This window comes from Xyrauchen texanus, chromosome 7 (genome assembly GCF_025860055.1).
Source record: "Xyrauchen texanus isolate HMW12.3.18 chromosome 7, RBS_HiC_50CHRs, whole genome shotgun sequence".
Classification (NCBI taxonomy): domain Eukaryota; kingdom Metazoa; phylum Chordata; class Actinopteri; order Cypriniformes; family Catostomidae; genus Xyrauchen; species Xyrauchen texanus.
In genome coordinates, this window is record NC_068282.1 from 19,428,520 (window position 1) to 19,450,100 (window position 21,581).

General features: G+C 39.6%; 1 protein-coding gene across 1 annotated transcript in view; it reads left to right on the forward strand.

The window, feature by feature from the left end:
- brinp3a.1 (bone morphogenetic protein/retinoic acid inducible neural-specific 3a, tandem duplicate 1) overlaps window positions 1-11,084 on the forward strand; it is a 45,123-nt gene extending 34,039 nt beyond the window's left edge. Inside the window, exons 5-8 of the mRNA XM_052130804.1 lie at window positions 1,024-1,129; window positions 1,504-1,740; window positions 4,087-4,309; window positions 9,251-11,084. Coding sequence (XP_051986764.1) covers window positions 1,024-1,129; window positions 1,504-1,740; window positions 4,087-4,309; window positions 9,251-10,361 — 1,677 coding nt within the window. The 3' untranslated portion in view covers window positions 10,362-11,084. The remainder of the gene's footprint in view (window positions 1-1,023; window positions 1,130-1,503; window positions 1,741-4,086; window positions 4,310-9,250) is intronic.
- The last annotated feature ends 10,497 nt before the right edge of the window (window positions 11,085-21,581 follow it).

Below are 21,581 nucleotides of genomic sequence, written 5' to 3' on the forward strand. Positions count from 1 at the left end.
GGAGTATAGTGGAATTAAATGTTTCTGCTAATGTGACTATTTGAACCACCCATGTAAAAATATTCACACAAAATCAAGACAGTTTGCACTTTCATATATAATTGATAATTCTGGATAAAATAAATAAACAACTCTTTATAAACCCTCAAAAAAATAAAAAAAATGATCTCAATTGCAACCGGTTGGATTAAAAGGGGTAGTTCACCAAAAAATTACAAATCTGCCATAATTTACTCACCTTCACATTGTTCCAACCCCATATGACTTTCTGTCCTCCATGGAATACAAAATGAGATGTTTGCCAGAATGCTAGCCTCAGTCACCATTCACTTTCATTATTGAAAAAAAAAAAGGTGGATTGTAAGTGAATAGTCACTGTCTAACATCTTTTTTGTGTTCTATAGAAAAAGAAAGTCATACAGGTTTGGACGAACATGAGGGTTAGTAAATGATGACAAAATATGTATTCTCTTTAATGCAAAAATGTATTTGGTAATTTATGTACAACATTGATTGTAAAATTCAAATCGCATTCAGCCATTCACTTCCACAACAGGTCAGTTAACCTTCATCATAGCTACAGTTACATTTTCTTTCAGTGGAATTGTATTACTGTAAAATATTGTCCTTCACTATTCACTATACATTATTACTGTCATTACTTCAACACTTCACAGTTGAACATTCACTAGTGAATTTGTTCAAAATGATAGCTTTCTCATGCCCTTGGCATAACAGTAAAAACATAAAATTGCTCTGTACAGAAAAGTTTGAGACATTTTTTTATTTTTTACAACCACTTTTACAACTTATATTCTAAAGGCAGTTCTGTGTAGATTTGTTTTAAATGGATGTCTAAAACAATATGCCTGTTTGTGAGCTTGTAGAAGCAGTGCATACATATTTTCTTAGTCTGATTTCACATGTCATCTGTCAGTTGTGCATATTTAATGACCTTAGTGTCATTTCTGCCTCTTTTTTGCATAGAGTATTGTCATGTGCCTTATCTTGTCTTCCCTTAAGGTGACCGAAACAAGGACAGGCCCTCTTGGTTGCAGTAACTATGACAACCTCGATTCTGTCAGTTCCGTTTTGGTTCAGAGTCCCGAGAACAAGATTCATCTTCAAGGTAGCGTATTCATAATTGAACCATATCCCAAACTTTCCAATTAAATTGTCACTTGTATAATTGTGTTTTTTCATGTTGATATTGTAAGAGGCAGCAGCATGTTCACAAAAAATAAAGTAATAATAAATAAATAAAATCCACAGCAATCTTTTGTCTTTTATAAGCCTGCCTTAAAAATATTCTGCTTGCCTTAAAAAATATTCCACTCAGACTGTAAAGGCTACTAGGAAATGTATTTCTAAGAATTGAGCTTATGAAAAGCCATTCAAATTTAGCATTTTAAGTAAAGTAGATAATTCCTTTAAAACTACTTATTTTTCAACCATTTTGTATATATTATATTTGTATGAAAGTGTTTTTTTGTATTCCTTTAGGGCTTCAGGTCATTCTCCCAGAGTACCTAAGGAGCCGCTTTGTGGAAGCAGCTCTTAGTTATATTGGCTGCCACTCAGAGGGCGAGTTTGTGTGCAGGGATAACGACTGCTGGTGCAAATGCACTGTTGATTATCCCCAGTGCAACTGTCCCAGTGAAGACCTGAAGGCTATGCAGGAAAGCCTCAAACTCATCAGACAATCTTGGGTGCAAGCCAATCAAGAGTTTGAAGAATCTGGTAAGATTTTGCAATTCCTCTCTTTTTATGGAATATGGTGAATAGGTAAAGTTTAAAAACAAAATGTTTAAAAACAGTGGTTGTCTTGCTTGAGTTTTCATTGTTGGTTAAATTAGTCAACAGGGTTCCCACGGTCATATCGGGGAATCGTAAAATTGTGATTTCAAGGCCTGCCTTAGTGTCATTTCTGCCTCTTTTTTGCATAGAGTGTTGTCATGTAATAAATGTTTATTTTGTATTGGAAACTTGGCAACATTTCTTGTCGTCATTATTTGTAAATATTTTAAATCTGGAACACTCCACACCCAGATTCCACAGCGCTTCGCCACTTAATATAGATAGTTGGTTGCAATACAATTAATATTGTGAAGGTCTTTTTAAGTTGCTTTTGGTTTGTTAATATACATTTTATTCAATGCATTTATTTATTGCCGGGCATTTTATGTTTTATTTTTTTATTTATTTTGTATATACAAAACACCCATAGCATGATAACATCGGTGTGTCAGTTTAGGGTCTTATTGGAGACATTTGTTTACTAATAAGTATAATTATTTATCTATAGTTTCAGTTTGTTAACATTAGTTAATGCATTAGGTATCATGAACTAACAATGAAAAATATTTTTAAACTGCATTTATTAATCGTAGCCAAGATGTTCACAAAAAAATCTTAGCTGATGAAGATGATCGACCAGCATAGGTTTCTGACCAGGTTGACCTGCTGGTCATATAGTTAAAAGAATAGGTCACCCAAAAGTAAAAATTTGTCATCATTTACTTTCATTCATTTCAATCAACATCCATATGACTTTTTTCTGTCTGCATAACACAAAGGAAGGAATTTATTGAATATTCCAGTCTGTCTTTTCAAAACAATGGCAGTTGATAGGGATTCATTCTAAAGCTTAAAAAAGGACTGAAAAGTATCATAAAAGTAGTCAGTGTGACTCATGGTTCATATTCCAAGTCTTTTGAAGTCATAGGATAGGTTTTGGTGAGGAAAAAAAACAAGAAATTTAAGTAATTTTACAGTGAAAATCACTGTCTGAAAACAAGAAATATTGTTTGTTAATATTCATGTTAACAATTCTTGTTAACTAATATTAACAAATTGAACCTTATTGTAAAGTGTTACTATTAATTCCAAAGTTTGGTACCTGACATACAAATGGATATCCCAGCAATCCTTTAAAAATTATTAAAATAGAAAATAAAAATCCTTCCACATTATTCATGAACAACTGGAAAGGTCATGGAAATCCATTGGTCAAAATGTGATCTAATTTTAAGCAAGGTTTATTTAATTCCATCATGCTGCTCAGATCTGTGAATATCCCTGACACATAGCGAGGTGACATTAAACAGTGATTGTTGTCACCTTGTTACATTTGATGCCTGACAAGTAAATAGTGGGAAGTGCTTCCTGGGATCGAGTGTCATTGTCATAGTGGTAAAGCAGCGTTTTGGACTTGGCAGGTTTACTTATCCCCGAGCTAGGCATGGAGCCAGCATTGAGCAGGTTTTTGTATGCATCGTAGCCATGTTGGAGATCTTAAATACTGCAGCATCAGTGGGGAGAGAAAACCTCTGCCTAATGACTGTAAACCAAATAAATAAACAACAATCAACTGCTGGAGCAAGATAATCTACTAATCAGTTTCTCTATTCAGTTGGGTTTCATGCTTTTTTAGTTTGGTCATCAAATGGGTAATCAAAACAAAACTTGATGGCTTGTAGAGATCAATGAATGTCTAAAAATGGAAATGTTAATATTTTCAATTACCTAATGTCTCATGACATAAAAAATCCAATTCTGTGTAGACTCGTATTGTCAGGTTATGATGAGGATCTGTGTTGTTAATTATTGAAACTGAGATCATTTCTTGTTAGATATTAGGTAGCATTGATTAAAGTGTTCAGTGCCATAACACGCCTATTGATTTTTCTTGCCACGAATGAAAATGAACCTCCTTTGCTGAAAGACATTTGTGTGGCCAAGATGATCCTGCTTTTCTTTAGCAAGTTGCCATCCTGTCAGAAACAAATTTTTTGTTGTCGTTGAAGCTGAACTCTCTGAGCTCCTTCAAAATCAGCCTTTCCTTCTTAGAAACGGCTTAGTGTTAGGCAATTTATTGAAAATACCCTTCTGTCCTCGCTTATCAGTGTTCAATCACACTGGACAATTTTCAATTTTCATTAAAGGAATGAAAATAACGTTCCACCTGCTCCCCATCCACCCCCACTTTCACTGTTGACTCATTTTATCAGACATGACTGATTTCTTTTAAATAGTAATAGCAAAGTAATTCAAGTAATTTATTCTCACCACTTGTCTGCTTTCTAGATGAGTTCCAAAATTTTGTGAGGAGATTACCAGCATTCTATGCTTTGAACACATCTGCTGTGCTTTACTTCTGGAAGATGGATGCTGGCGTTCAGCAACGCTTTCAGCTCTTGGAAACTAGCACTCAACAGATGCTCAGCAAAGCACAGAGGATTGTCAGCAAACTCTTCAAACTCAGCAAAAGATGTCGAACACAACCCAAAATATCCGTGCCCAGGCAGAGGTAAGAGTGACACCATTTTCCTAGTAAGTTATGCATGTAAATGTGCACTTATGTATAATTGATTTTGAGATAATGAGTGGTATTAATTAGTTATGGCATGCCAAAAGAATTCTTTTTTTTCTTTCCACAACCCTGCTAAAAAGACCAGCTTAGACCAGAATGAATTTCCTTGCTGGTCCAGATGGGTCTATGGATGTTTTGTGCTGTCCTAGCTGGTGGAGCAACATAGCCAAATGCTCACCAGAAAATCTTAACTGATGAAGATGACTGACCAGTATGAACTTTCTGACAAGGTTGACCTGCTGGTCATATAGTTTAACAAATAGGTAATCCAAAAGTGAAAATATATTATATATCATATACTCACTCTCACATCATTCCGCACCCGAACTACTTTAATCACAAAGTTAGGAATTTTAATAAATATTTCGATCCATCTTTTCAAAACAATGTCAGTTGAATGGGATTCATTCTAAAGCTTAAAACAAGAACCGAAATGTATCATAAAAGTAGTCCATGTGACTTACTGGTCATATTCCAAATCTTTTGAAGGCATACGATAGGTTTTAGTGAGAAACAACAAGATATTTAAGTCATATTACAGTAAAAATCATAGTGCTATTTAGTGCTAAAAACAGCACAAGATTTCGCAAAAATATGCAAGCCACTGTGACCGAGTTTCTCTCTTAGAATTCCCCTACTGATAGTTGATTTGAAATGCATGTCTCCTGAACTAATTAATTAAGAAATGCCTTTAACACACTACTCAGTCCATATCTGAGGGCAGTTGTGACAAGCATAATTGTGTTAAGTCTTATGTGTTGGCTGAAGTCCCAGTCGCACTAAAATGATAGAGACTGCCCTATCTAATCATTTTAGGAGGTAGTGGATGAATAGGTTTTATCTTCCCATCTATAGGCTAAAGTGCAGGATGTGTTTTAATGGGAGACACGAGAAACAGGTAATTTATGGGCTCTGATCTTGCATGATAATGCATTGCCTTTGATTAGGATTGTGGAAGGAGAAAGTTCAGAACTAAGGGCTGAAAACGAGTGTTCAAAGATTGTAGAGGGTCAAGGCTGTGCGAAAAATAAAATTATGCAAACCACGTAGGCAACCAACTCAAGTGGAAACTACTTGAGTCAGATGGGGTGAATGCAAAGCCTAAAGTGATGATCAGCTTCACAGTTGACAGTTCTTGGTTCATTAATATTCATATTGACTTCTCAAAGACACATTATTCGGATATTCTCATATTATCACTTAAGCTAGTGTGGTGCTCTGCGATGTCGTGTAATACAGATGGTAGCTATAACCATCAGCAGCTACATATACATAGATACCTCTAGAAATCTTCTATTATATACTTTATTTCTTGGAGTTTCAGACTTGCTCTAGAAATGACATAGATCTAGGTCATGAGAACAATAAAAGCATGTTTAGAGATGGTTCTGCAATCCTCCTTGATCTGACTACAAGAGCATCCTTCCTCTTTGAGATTGTGATTCAAGTTGCACCAAGAAAGATGAAAGCAGGCAAATAGAAAAGCCTTATTTTATTAGACTGCTTCCGATTTCCCGATTTACTGTTTTGTTTTCTCTGTCATTTCATCATTCACCCTTGATTGATTTGAATTTCCTACCTCTTGGAATATTCTTTTTTCATTCCTTTCATTTGTCAAGCAGATGCAAAAACTGCAGCTTGATAAATACATCAATGAAATACATTCCCACATATGTCAAGGTTTGTTTTGCTTTGTTTGTGCTTTTACAGTATATGTGCTCTTATCTTGTCTTTCACTATACAATAGAATCTGTGCTCTAATGTAATAATCATATACATGTATTGTTTAAATTTGATATGTGGCTTTGAGGGCAGATGCCAGACAAATACATATTCTTTCATGGGTGTAATTTTAGTTAAAAGAGCAAAAATGCTTATTTATGCTTATTATTGTTCATTAATCAGATGTGTTTACAGTATAGAAATATGGAAATTCTCAAGTTTTCTTTTCTTTTTCTTTTTTTATTCTTCTTTTGGAATAAATGGGCATGAGCATGTTTCATCTCTGGTGTGAATTTCCGTTTCGCTGTCAGTGAAATACGGTATGCTGACAGGCTGCTGAGATTTCCTCCATTGCCAACCACCTGCATACTGACTGTCTCTTAGGCAGTCTGGCACCATGAATATTTATACATTCTGTTGCCATCACTTATGTTTTAATCCAGAGTAAACTGTTTTTCTCTGAGCAAGTGGAAATTTCATGGCAGAGAAAATCTTCAGCTATCTAGTAGGATAGCGTTGACAAAAAGCATTGGGAAATTGCTAAAATAGATTTGTTAAAGGAAAGCATTACCATACACAGCAAAAGCCTTGCAACAGCTCTATTGAGTTTATGAGAATGTAGTAGCCATAAGGCAATTCAGAGGGAAATTAAGAATGGTAAGACTTACAGTACTGTACAGTGAGGTTGTATACATTAAGATAATTTAACACAGTAGCTAACATGAACTAATTATGAACAATATTTATACAGCATTTATTTTGGTTGGTTAATGTTAATTTCACACATACTAATACATTATTAACCTTAAAAGTTGTATACATTAACTTACAATAAACAATAGTGTATTTTTTCATAAGGCATTATGAACATTCATAAGGCATTATAAGGCATTATAGGCATTATTCATAAGGCATTATGAACAAACATGAACTTACAATAAACAATAGTGTATTTATAAATGAACATGAATGAAGATTAAATAAATGATGTAAAATATATTGTTAATATATTAACTAACATTAAAGGTGTAGTTTGCCACAAAATTTTAATTCTGACATCATTTGATCAACTTCATGTTGTTTCAAACCCATTTGACTTTTTTATGTGGTACACAAAAGGAAATGTTAGTCAGAATGTAAGCCTCAGTCACCATTCACATTCATTATATCTTTTTTTTGTTTTGTTTTTTACAATGAATGTGTATGGTGGCTCAGGCTAACATTTTGCATCTCTTTTTTTATGTTCCATGTGAGAGAGAAAGTCATAAGGTTTGGAACAACTTTTGGGTGTGTAAATGGTGAAAGTTTCATGTTTGGATGAAGTATCCCTTTAATGTTTACAACTTTATTGTAGCATGTTACTATAAAAATGTATTTGGCCATACTTGTCAAGCATTGAGACTGAGGCTCAGTACCCAAGCACAGAATTTAAAACAAAGGATTTACCTACACAAAAAGGGCAAAAACAAACCAAAACTCCCACAAGGGTGAAAAAAAAAAGCAAAAATTATCCCGTTGGGGTAAAAGGTAATCCAGGGCTGGGGCAGAAGGCAGTAGGGAACAGGAAGACCGGAACGGGTAGGAATGAACAGGACAGGAAACTAAACCAATCGACAGACTGACTGGAATAAACAAACAAACACACGAGCGACTGGAAAACATGACTAGAAACAAGACAAACTGGCACTGGAGGAGACTAGAGCAAACACGAATAGACTAAAATAGGGAAAGAAATCAACAGATTAACAAGACAGGGCATGTGTGACTGATAAACTAATGGGCAAACAAGTAGGTGGGGTTTGACATAAGACAGAGAGACACGTGGCGATACAGAAACGAAACAGAGCCACGTGCACTCACAAGACAACAAAATACCCCAATGGCATGAGCTCACATCGCCAAGACAATAAGGCAATATACAACATATAACCAAACAAAGTGATGCCATGCATTCTCACACTAAACGAAACATGAGCATACATCAGGTGCACGCAACAGGTTAAAAAAAAAAACGGACACATGTGCGAGTGTTCGGCCATACACACCCGAAATCTCAGACCGAAGTGACCGAACCTCAGCACAACCTGAAGACAGCTCATGACCTGGGCACTAAACGTGAGCGCAACGTGAGGTGAACCGTGTTCGCGAGAAACATACATAAAATATTGACACGAGTGCATGCTGTTAAGATGACTTAAGCTCATTGCACCCACATCAATAACAGACAGACATGGAGCATGAGTGTCTGGATCCTGATACAGACTAAACCCAAACCAGACAGAAAGTCAGGACCCAGAGACCATAATCCAGATATGAAACAAGACAGACCGAAGAACGCAAGGCAGGGTATACAACCGAAACCATGCGCTCACACAAAGACAGACAAGAGACGATAATGCCATGATCCTATCAAACAAAACCCCAGACTGAGTGACAAGACCATGACAGTACTGATATTTAAACTACAAAAATATTCACAAATATTATTCCGTTCAGGTCGAATATGATTTGTCTCCTAGTGAGGATTGATTATCAATGGCATTAATACTTGTCAATAATTACGTTAAACATGGTTCATATATTTCATTGACATTTTGTACTTGGTCATGGGTAGACACGCTATTACTTTAAAATTAGATTTTAATCTAGAATCAATTTTACCTCGCAGCTGTATGAAATACATTTTACCCTGTTATTGTAATTTGACAGATCGTTCTGATCCACTCCAATGGGTTCATTTGTTAGTGGCTGCAGAGAGAATCATAACAGAATCTGAATATGCATGTTATGTTAATTTCTGCTAGATAGGCTTTTTAATGCCCATAAAATGGATGTAATTATTTGGAAATAATACTCACTCTTTTTTAAGTATAGATTTTTCGACATTTTCTAGTTAGCATCATCTAAAATTATGATGAAAACCTTGTATTTTGTATTAAGAATATTGTTTTATAACACCTACACGTTTCAAGCTAAATTCTAATAGCCTTAGGCTGAAAGCTAATGTAGAAGGATAAACAGAGCATGTTACCATGAGCTTTCAGTACCTTGATTAATTCTTGTAACATTTTAATATAAATACTTTATTTATCTTCAGACAAAATCTACAAATTATGAAATACCGTGTCATTTACAACTTTCATTCCTTCACCATAGGCCTCTCAGCTATTGGCTGAGGTATGTCCTTTCCATCATGTATTGCAGTGAGAACAATCAGATAGGCTCCTACATGGAGGAAACACGGACCTGCTCCTGTCATTACGAACACCCAACCTGTCAGGGCATTATCCCATGCTCTGTCGGCGATGGTCCTTACTGTGCCTCCTGTTCCTATGAGAATCGCTCCCGCTGTGCTAGCTGTAATCCCGGCTTCATGCTGAGCCAAGGGACTTGTAGAAACACCATCCCAGATTCTACTGACAACTACATTGGTTTTGAAACAGACCTCCAAGACCTAGAGTTGCGCTACCTCCTGCAAAAGAAAGACGGGCGAATTAGTATTCATGCCATGTTCATAAGCAATGACGTCAGACTCAATAACTGGTTTGATCCCAGCTGGAGAAAGAGAATGCTGTTGACACTCAAGAGCAACAAGTTTAAGTCTACCCATGTTCACATGCTCCTAGGGATCTCCCTGCAGATATGCCTTACTAAGAACAGCACCCTGGAACCTGTGCTGTCCATCTACATCAACCCATTTGGAGGTAGTCATTCAGAGAGCTGGATCATGCCCATTGACCAAAACAGTTACCCTGACTGGGAAAGGACCAAGTTAGACATCCCGCTTGACTGTTATAATTGGACCCTGACTCTGGGTAACAAGTGGAAGACCTTTTTTGAGACTGTGCACATTTACCTGAGGAGCCGTGTTAAATCGGCTCAGGAGAATGGCACTTCCCATTTTGAGCCATTGGAATACATGGACTCATCTCGGAACCTCGGCTACATGAAAATCAACAGCATGCAGGTGTTTGGTTACAGTATGCACTTTGATCCAGATGCCATCCAGGACTTGATCCTGCAGCTGGACTATCCATACACGCAGGGCTCACAGGACTCGGCCTTGCTACAGCTGCTGGAAATCAGAGACCGTGTGAACAGACTGTCTCCACCGGGCCAGCAGCCTTTGGATCTGTTCTCTTGCTTATTGCGCCACCGTCTCAAACTCTCGACCACTGATGTGGTCCGCATCCAGGCTGCTCTTCAGGCCTTCAGCGCCAAGCAGCCCAATTCAATGGATTATGAAACTACCAAACTATGTAGCTAGTAAGGTACTTCAAGATAGCAGTACATTTGTAGCTGTTTCATTAACTGTAGTTAATGGCCTGGTATTCTTTCTGAAAAAAATAACAGACTGCTGCTTGGATACAGTGTTGATGGTCCAGGTTTGTTTTGCAACAGTTGATGTTAGTTTGAAGCACTGATGTAATGAGCCAATTCAGAAGAAGGGCCAATACCATGCCTTTTCTTTTCTTAACTACAGTGAGTTTTATAATGACTCACTAGCTTGAGGACCCTTCATTTTTTATTTCATTTTCATGTCACACTGCTGAAATTAGAATCAGCACCAGTCCTGATTAACAATGCATTGAAAACATGAACATTGTCTGGAAAAAAGTTTCCTGTTCTATTTTGGCGTGACTTTTATTTTTCACCTCTTCATTCTGTGCTGAGCTGAACAGAGGCAGTAATTACGTGGTGAGCCAACCCTTGTTAGTGTAATCAGGCATCCCCACTGTGTCTGGGCAAAATTCTGACATGTTTATTGTCATTTCTTTTATTATAATTTTTTATGCCTGTCAACACTGTAACTAGAAAATATAAGTTTCCTAATTATCAATAGATAGTTTTGTTGATTCTTAAAGGTATTTTTAATGTGTTTGTTGAAATATGAATGTAGGAGGAAATCACACACAACACACAAGGTCTTATTATATATTCTGTTCCATGTACATTTATTTTTATAAAACCTATTATTTGTGACAGGCTACGGAGGTAATGTCCATAAAATGTATAGAACATGAATTTGTTAATACTCTAAATAAAAGTCATTTTTATGTGCCATCTCTAAATACCTCTGATTACTTGAATTGCAGATCTCTTAACTGATTTGTTTTATTTAGAGGCTCTCTATGATTTTCTTAAATTATACAGAGAATATACTCTTTTTTTATTCTAAGACTCTTTACTTAGCATATATGTACTATGTTTTTGTCTGTCTATTTTGCAGGCAATGCTAGAGTTGATAGAATTTATTTTGACATATGTTTTATTTAATGCCAGTTCATCTCACCCGACAAACATATTATTGTATGTTTTAAAGAGCTGGAAGACAAGTCTCTTTAAGAAACAATTACATCAAAAGAGCCATCATAATTCATCTATGAGAAATGCTTTGACAACTTGCATCATGTCAGAAGAAAAACACATTTAAACTAAGGCCTACGCAGGAATCTATTTGGCTGCTTTTTTGAAACATCAATGTTTCTTAACTTTTCTCCTTGTGTCACCTTGAGGCAAAGTGAGCCATATAATTAGGCAACAAACTTGTGAAATTTCCACAATGGAAAAAAGTTAGGCAGCATTTTTTCAACTTCATAGAAAGCAAAAAGATAAACAAGTTATTGATTGTTCGGGTGTGGTATGTTTCAAATAAGGGCCCCGCAAATACATCTATTTAAAAGGGCCATACTAATCAGCATTATGGGGAGCAGTAGCAGTAGTACAGTTCATAGATATAATTACTTAATTTTGGTGATCAACGACTGGGACACACTACACATCAGGCTCTGCATTTGGAGTGACATTGTTTTCTGCATTAGCAGCTCTAATTCTAGTTCACAGTGACAGGAGAATAATGTCCGCCCAGCCAAATGTCTTATACATTTAAACTGATGCATGTCAACTGAGAGGAACAAACAGACATCAAAGTCCATTATCTTAGATGGTTCTCTTACCATCTGTACCATTCTGTTACCATCAAGACTGCAATCTGCTAGACGGTTATATCTCACTGACTTCCTTGAAATGAATGGATTTTGTATCACAATGATTCACTCTAGAGAACATTGCATATTAAACAGAAAAGGGGTGTGTGATTAGTGTGGTTTAAGGCTGGTATCACACCAGTTCTATAAGACTTTCTTTGAATTAATTTAATGAATCAGATCCACTATATTCACTTTATATAACTTTAGTTGTAATTTCTACACAGTTTGCAATAATAATAATTGCATGAAAATTTTAAGACATAAGAGATAAAATAGGCTTAACATGATTTTTTTTTTTTTTTTTTACCCATTGGCAAATAAGCACTGAATGAGGGACACTATGGTCCTAATAAATTTCCCAACGTGGTCCTCTGCTGTTGTAGCCCATCCACCTCAAGGTTCTAAGTGTTGTGCTTTCTGAGATGCTGTTCTGCTCACCAGGCCCAGACTGGCCATCGGGAGCACCGGGACAATTCCCGCTGGCCTGGCGACTAAGTTGGCCTGCTGCCAGCCAGCTTTTTAAAAAATATATATATATATTTTAATTATTATTATTTTATATTACTGCCTTAAGCAGTGATCATTTTTGAATTCGTCATTCAATAAAATTATTACTAATATTAATAACAATAAAAAAATAAAAATCATCTGTTAGTCTTGACTGGCAAGGCTACGATTCGACTTTACGCCTCAGACAAACGGTTAAACAGAAAATGCGAGCAGCACCTGTCTAACGTTACATTCGTGGAGAAATCAAAACAAATGAGTGCACACAGAAAACTCACAGAAGCAATGTACTGAGGTAAAAATTCTAATTGTTGTTTTTTTATTTATAACATATGATTTAGTTTAAGATAACACAACTAAGGGAGCTGTTTTGCTGAATATTATCACGATTGAAAATGTTACATTGAATTTATTGTTCAATAAACAAGTAGCATAGTTAATATTTATTATTAAGTTGCTTACATTTTAGACACAAACCATATTAACTGTTCTTGTTCTATTTCACCGACTAAAATAGATCCAAAGGAAAGCTACAGCAGCGCGGTGTTTTGTTACTGAATGATTCAGCGTTTTGAACGAATCTTTTGTATGAATTACTCACTAATTAAGACGGTCACTTGCCGCAACCTATTGGCGGTTTAGTTTAAGTATTGCATTTTTTTTATATTCAAAAATTTTTTTAAAACATCAATTTCATAACATTATTTATTGCAGTTGTAATTGCAGTGCACAGGACGTTATGTGCAGACCCATTTGATATTAGGACTGCTTTACTTCTAGGTTGGTTGTTTATGTTTTTATGTTATGGTCATACTGTGAAATAAATGTAATTTAGGGGGGAAAAAAAACAAGGTTGTCCGTGTTTCTAAATGTTATTTGGGTGCATAGGATGGCCTGGATGGGTGTAGGATTTTCCGGCCTGAAATTGTGTCCCAGTCTGGACCTGCTGCTCAATACAGTTGTACAGAGTGGTTATCTGAGTTAGCGTAGCCTTTCTGTCAGCTCGAACTAGTCTAGCCATTCTCCATTGACTTCTCTTATCAACAAGGTGTTTCTTTCTGCAGGACTGCCTCTCACTTGATGTTTTTTATTGTTTTTGGCAACATTCTGAGTGAACTCTAGAGACTGTTGTGAGTGAAAATCCCAGGAGATCAGCAGTTACAGAGAAACTCAAACCAGCCCGTCTGGCACAACAATCATGCCACGGTCAAAATCACAGATATCAAAAATTTCCCCCATTCTGATGGTTGATGTGAACATTAATTGAATCTCCTGACCAGTATCTGTATGATTGCATTCATTGCACTGCTGCCACATGATTGGCTGGTTAAATAATCGCATGAATAAGTATGTGTTCCTAATAAAGTGCTCACTGCTCAGTGAGCGTAATTGTTCATGTTGTAAGTATAAACCACACCGAATTTTTTAATTTATGATAAACATTTTTTTTTATTAGTTGAAGATCAATTCTCTGAATACAAGTATTAATATCTTGCTATTTTGCTTCTCAAGTACATTTTTATCTTGTATTAAGAATGCTTTGATATATTACTGGAAAAAAAATACTGATTAAGATTATCATCTGTGCAGTGAGATAGGGGTTAGAAAAAAGGGTTGATCTTGCTGCATCACTTCTGAGGCAAATTGGTGTTAAATGCACAATGGAAGTGAGAAAAGCAGTTTTATTGAGTTTGTGCTCACTCACAACTGTACAGTCACCAACACCCCCAATTAGCACTTAAGCATATTGTTAATAGGATGTTTTCTATTTTATTGTGTTATAATGTGTTTTGCATAGTCTTCCTTTCCCCAAAATAACAAATTTTACACATTACAACTGTCATCTCAAAGTTGTGGTCTAATATACACAAAATATGAATATGCGTCCGAAATCACATACTGTCACTGTGTGAACTGTTTTTGATGAAGGGCGCTCTTCACTCTGCTGGTAAAACAGTACGTTCTTTAGATATGCATGCAAGTAGTATGATTAGATTCCATACATACTTCATGTACATACGTGGGTATTAACCTGTATCAAAATATACAACGTAAAACAACAACTGAGAAAATAATCTACTCTGGTTTTGTTAAACAAGCAAGCAAAAGGAACAACACACATATATATATATATATACATATATATATATATATATATATATATATATATATATATATATATATATATATATATATATATATTAGAGCCGGGACTTTAACGCGTTAATTTAGATTAATTAATTACAGACATTAACGCGTTAATTAAGATTAATTAATTACACAAAAAATAACACGTTTTACGCATTTTAATTTTTGCACCGCGGAACGTTTCTCACTGGATGAGTTTCGGCGGACCGATTATACTGGAGCACCAACTAGCGTTCTTGACTTCAGACAACAACAAACCACAGTGAACATGAACGAAGAAGCTGACGAGACCGCTTTGGTTGGCCCCGTGGATGGGAAATTTTGTTATAAAAAACGAACGGATGGAAGGGCGATAAGAGCATGGTTGTGTGCAAGCTATGCAACAAGGAATTCGCCGCAGCACATCGAGCCTCAAGTATCACCTCAACGCAAAACATAATACAAAAATAAACAATATTTTGTTGCTTAAGCTTATGTATTCGGTCATTATTCAATGGTATACTAAAAATCCATGTGAAAAAAATTACTTCTCACTGTTCTCAGGTCAAATATTTATGCAATTAAAATGTGATTAATTTCAATTAATTAATTACAAAGCCTCTAATTAATTAGATTATTTTTTTTAATCGAGTCCCGGCCCTAATATATATATATATATATATATATATATATATATATATATATATATATATATATAAATACTCCTGCACAAGCAGCGCTCCAAGCACGGCTTCAGTTCATCCAACATCTACAGTACATGGTACATACTGTATTATAAAATATTTCTAGATTATAACTCACTGATTTATAGTGTGATATTTTTTTACCTTTTACTTTACTTTAGCGGCATCTTTCTCTACACATTTGCAACTGCATCGCACGGTGGTGCTGAAAGCCCTTATATGGAGATGGTTTGGGTGTGTTTTATGCAAATTATTAACTTCAGGCACATGCTCATTCATATAGAATAATCAGAATAATCCGGATTCATTAACATTAGACAGAGGGTAGGAACAAATTCACGTGTGTACTCACCTGTTGTGAATTTGGCGAAAAGTTTTCGTGAAAACTATCCTGCGTGCTTAAGTATGCAAAATCCACACAATTATTGGTGAATGACACCTGTTGTTGTCACAAGGGAAAGCTGTCAAGGGTTATATCTCAGTCCAAAATTCCAAATGTACAAATGTGTTCCCTTTACAAAAAGCTTCACTACGATGTTGCGCTGCTAAGCGCTACGGGGAACAGCTTTAGCTGTGAGCCGAGCTGAATAATGTGTGGAACACGTCAATGAACATTGACCGGAATTTATAGCCTCGGCTGATGTAATCATTAGATGCACCTGAGGCCAGGCTATAAATGGATACGTCACCAGGTTCGTCAAAACTCTTTTTTCAGAGCGATTCTGTTTCTGTGTGTTTCACAAACCCTGTCAAAACTTTCTTTCCTCTGTTAGAAGTTAGAATCAGTTAGGCAGTGTGCAGTGAACGTTGTTCTCTTCTGTTTAGAAAAGAGAGAATGACTGAAAGCCATAAGCGGTGCGTGTTCCCCGCTTCCGCTCTATAGCTGAAGACGACACACATCAGTTTTTGCTCTGTTTGTTTGGGGGTAAGAGCACGCTGCTCTCGCGTTGCAGCAGGGCGGGTGCGAGCACTGCGATTTGCCTTAACAGGCAGAGTGCTTCGTGCTCGCCTCGCTTGCTTCCGGGAGTCAGCACTCACGAAAAAAAAATAACAATCGTTCGTGGGGCTCTTGCGTGGATGTGGCTGAGGAGCAAGAGACGGGTTGATCCCTTTCTCTCACTCTCTCCCCAAACCCAGCTGGTCCTTCACACATGATCTCGACGCTTCTTCGGGTCATGAGGTGGATCGCGATTCTCTTCCGCCTCGAGCTTTCCGTCCGCGATAAAAAAATCTACGGAGGAAATTGCTCGATGTTGTTACTCGTCGCGGTTGCCAGATTGGACTGGCCACGTGAAAAGAGACCCCAAACGCTCCAAACGCTTCAAATTAGGGGATATATTTTATCTTCCAGTCTAAGAAATGGAACGCCTCATGGGTCCCTCCCTTCTTTGATAACCTCCATGAAGAGCTTTTTCGCTCATGGAGAACCCCAAAAAAAAAAAAAAAAATATATATATATATATATATATATATATATATATATATATATATATATATTTCCTTCCGTGTTAGCATACCCTCGGCGTCATTATATTCGACTATCGTGGGTGCTGAGGCACGGCGGTATTCAGTGATGCCGCCGGTCGAAGAGACGCTGCGGGCTATCTCTCGCCGGGCTCGGCATCGTCACTTAAAGCCCTCTCTCCCCTCAAAGCCTTGTAGGACAACCTCCACTTTAGTGGGAAGGGCTTATCAAGCAGCAGGTCAGGCTGGTGCTGCTCTGCACACTATGCTGTTTTACAGGCGTACCAGGCTGACCCCTGGGCGACCTGAGTGTGGGTTCTGCGCTGGCGAGCAAGCCGCAGACCCGCCTCGGTCCTGACTGAAGGGAGGCTCAAAAACAAAGCGTGGCGAGTCGTGCTCCTCCTCCCAGGGATTGGGGACAGTCTCGCCGCCCTCGCCAGCCCCGAAGCAAGACCCAAGAGAAAACACTGACGGTCTTGCACCTAGATTAGGGGGTAGCTCCCCTCAGGACGGGGCGCGTGCTTCACTTCACCCCTCCCGGTACCCCCTCGAAGCCCCCCATTCCCGCCACCTCTTGGTGTTTCGGGTTGCAGAGGCTTCCATCAAAATTGGGTGTTTTCGCTGTTCCTGCATCTTATTCAGGACGCGAAACACCCGACAACCCCTCAACAGGAAGTGTTAAAATATAATACCCATCTCAGAGATCCTGGCAGTGTGGAAACTCCTGCCGGATATATTCTTTTCTGTGGGTCTTATAAGGGCGTCAGGATTTAATTCACTCGCCGCTTTTCCGTGTTTCAACGGCGTGTTCTCACTACCGTAAACCGGATTTCTTTTTGTAAAAACAAAAACTCATTCTCCTGGTTAAAGGGGCCATGGTATGTGTTCCCCTTCCAGAGAGAGAGTTAGGTTATTACACTAAATACTTTCCGTTACCCATGGAGGGTGAGGGGTGGCGTCTGACTTAGATCTTAAAGCTTGAACTACCCGTGGGTGTTCAAGTCCAAGATGATGCCTGTCAAGACGGTCGTGTCTCAAGCCCTACAACTCGTTTGGCTGGTCACCATCAATCTTATGACACACTTCTATACTTCATTTAGAAGTTCTGCCACAACATGGAAAGTTCCTGAGGTTCACTTCCGGAGGCGAAGTCTTCCAGGGTCAGGTTCTTTCACTCAGCCTAGCCCTTTTTACACGCACATTCACAATGCATGATGTAGCGCTGGCTCCTTGCGACTCGGGGCATCTGCATTCTGAATTATGTAGGCGACTGGCTGATCCTAAGCGCAGTTCCAGGAACTGGCAGTTCAGCACAGGGACATCGTCTTAGCTCATCTGTTTCTCTGGGGTTGAGGCTCAACGCCAAGAAAAGCGTCCTCTCTCCCACTCAGAACACTGTCTATCGGGGCATCGTATGGAGTTCAATCTCAATCGCGGGCACAACTGTCTCCCGCTAGGATTGAGTCCATTTAGATCACCCTGAGCAAAGTCAGGCTAGGTCAAGGTTGCACTGTTATCAGTATCAATGATTTCCAGGTCTCAGGGCGAATGCGTCCACAGTGATCCCTCTGGACCTTCTGCTCATGAGACCGTTTTTGTTGTGGCCAAAAGCCAGGGGATTCTTCCAAGGGCCAAAACCCCTAGGCTAAATCGGGTTACGCGCCTCAGGCTTCATTCCCTTTCTATGTGGTTCAGACCCCGGTTTTCTGCCTTGGGTCCCACTCTAGGTGCGTCTTGTTGTCGCAGGCTGCTAACGACAGACGCTGATTGCCGGTGTAGCGGCCTTAAGTGGTCGTCCAGCTTAAGGGGATAGGAGGGTCGTCAGCTCGGTTGTCATAGTCACTGTCTCGGGTTGATGTCTTTTGGTAGCATCTTACATAAATCAAGCTGTATTTCTGACACACTGGGTTCTCCTTAGGGCCCAGGGTAAGCTCCTGTCACTCAGGTCAGTTATATCCCTGGATGCCCGTATATGGGAGCAGATTTACGGTCCAGACAGAAAATACCAACGGGGGAGTTAAGAACTCCACCCTAAGGTAGTAGTTGCCCAGAGTTCGGCCAGCAAGGGTTATTGCCTCTTACTGATAGCACCGGCTGGCTGAACAGGGCTTGGTTCTCGGAGCTAATCTCTTCCCTCGACGGCTCGCCTTTGGCGATGCCGAACAGGAAGGATCTTCTGTCTCAGGCACAGGGCAATATTTCATCCCTGCCCCAAATTGTGGAATATTTCATGTTTGGCCCCTAAGGGTACCAACTGAGGGACACAGGGCTCTCTCCTGAGGTTATCGAGACCTTTTTAAATGCCGGGCTTTTTCCACTTGGAACAAGTTTGGGTGAGATCTTAGGGCAGAAGAGGACCTCTTAGCCTCTATGAATAGCGCAATGTCTCCTCTGCTTCTCCCTGAAATCACCCAGCCCCTTGGGTCTGGACGTTAAGACACATACATGACCCAGAATGCGTCTGTATGCGTTTCTTTCCCGGTTTCTCTGCTCCGGGAGTCTTGGCAATGTTCACCAGCAAGGGTCTTGCCTCCTATTAATGGCTGCGCTGGCTGAACAGGATATGGTTCTCGGAGTTAATATCTCTCCTCGACGGCTCGCCTTGGGCGATTCCGAACAGGTAGGACCTTCTTTCTCAGGCTCAGGGGACATATTCATCCCTGGCCCGAATTGTGAAACCTTTCATGCTTGGCCCCTGTAGGGTACCAACTGAGGTTCACAGGGCTTTCTCCTGAAGTTATCGAGACCATTGCAAGTGCTAGGGCTCCCTCCATTGGAACTGATCTGGGTAGATTTTACAGGGCAGAAGAGGACCTCTTCGCCTCTGTTGATAGCGCAATGTCTCCTCTACTTCTCCCCGAGTCACCCAGTCCCCCCCCTCGGGGGTGCTGGCGGTTTGCCACGCCTTGGTGGGCGGGGTGCCCTCTAAGAGGCATCCTTGCTGGGACCTCTTCATAGGGTAAGACCCCCCCCCTTTTTAAAACCTCTAGAGTCAGCGTTTGGTAGACTTCTGACTCTCAAGATGTTTTTTCTTATGGCAATTACGTCTCTGAGGAGACTTGGGTACCGACAGGCTCTGTCTCTCTTGCCGGCCTGTTTTGAGTTGCCCCAGGTAGGACCAAAAGCATTCTTTGCACCCTCACCCTGACTACCTGCCCAAGGTGTCTTTCGCGACCCTTGGCCGGTTATTCTCTAAGCCTTCTGCTCCCTGCCGTTTGTAACGCCGGAGCAGCTAAGACTTCTCAGACTTTGTCCAGTCTGTACCCGTCAGAATTATGTCCACCGCATTTGCTAGTGGCGTAAAATCAGGGCAGCAATTCTTCATTTGGAAGCCGTGACTGGGTGGCGGTCACGTCCTGACAGACTATGTCACTTTGGGTGAGGGACATTACTGCCCGGGCCTACGAGGCGCGCGATCAAGCTTCGCCAGTAGGTTTTAGGGCGCACTCTACCAGAGGGCTCTCCTCCTCTAAAGCCTTGGCTAGAGGTCCCCCTCTGCAGCAAGTTTGTGGTGCGACAGGTTGGTCCTCTCCGCTCACATTCATAGAACTTTATGGGTTAGATGCTTTGCTACTCTGGGCTCTTATGCCCTTGAGTCGGCATCTCAGCTCATGCCTGAACAAGTTTGTGATGCGGCAGGCTGGTCCTCTCCGCTCACATTCATCAGTTTTTATGACAAGTTTGTGTTGCGATAGGGTTCTCTTCGCACACATTCATCGAACTTTATGGGTTAGATGCTTTGCTACTCCGGGCTCTTATGCCCTTGAGTCGACATCTCAGCTCATGCCTGAACAAGTTTGTGATGTGGCAGGCTGGTCCTCTCCGCTCACATTCATCAGTTTTTATGACAAGTTTGTGTTGCGATAGGGTTCTCTTCGCACAAATTCATCGAACTTTATGGGTTAGATGCTTTGCTACTCTTATGCCCTTGAGTCGACATCTGAAGCTCATGTCTGAGACCTCTTGCGTTTTTGTGAGTACACTGCACAACCGTAGGGGTCCGGACAGCCCCAAGTGCGGCGGCGTGGGTATTGCGTTCCCCGTAGCGCTTAGCAGCGCAACATCGTAGTGAAGCTTTTTGTAAAGGGAACGTCTCGGGTTACTTATGTAACCCTTGTTCCCTGAAAAAAGCGGAACGAGATGTTGCGCTGCTTTGCCGCACTGGGACGTCCCAGGACTGCTCTTCAAAAAGAAGTATCTGATGACACCTGGTGACGTATCCATTTATAGCCTGGCCTCAGGTGCATCTAATGATTACATCAGCCGAGGCTATAAACGCAATGTTCATTGACGTTTTCCACACATTATTCAGCTCGGCTCACAGCTAAAGCTGTTCCCCGTAGCGCTTAGCAGCGCAACATCTCGTTCCGCTTTTTTCAGGGTACAAGGGTTACACATGTAACCCGAGACATTTTGTCTAGTAGAGGTGGTGCCAGAGAGGGCTCAGCTGGTGCATAAGCACCTCCATGTATTAGCATAGCACCCCCTTAACACAACCTCAAATTTCACAGAGGTGGTGCCATAGGGGGCTCAGCTGGTGCATAAGCACCCCCAAAACACCCTCTCAAATTTCATAGTCCTACAAGTGTTTATTGATAACACACAAACACTTCACAAACTCTTAATAAATCTGACTTAAAACATTTATTAATTAGTCAGAATGTGATGTTAATGTCAGTGCAGAAGCAACTTCAA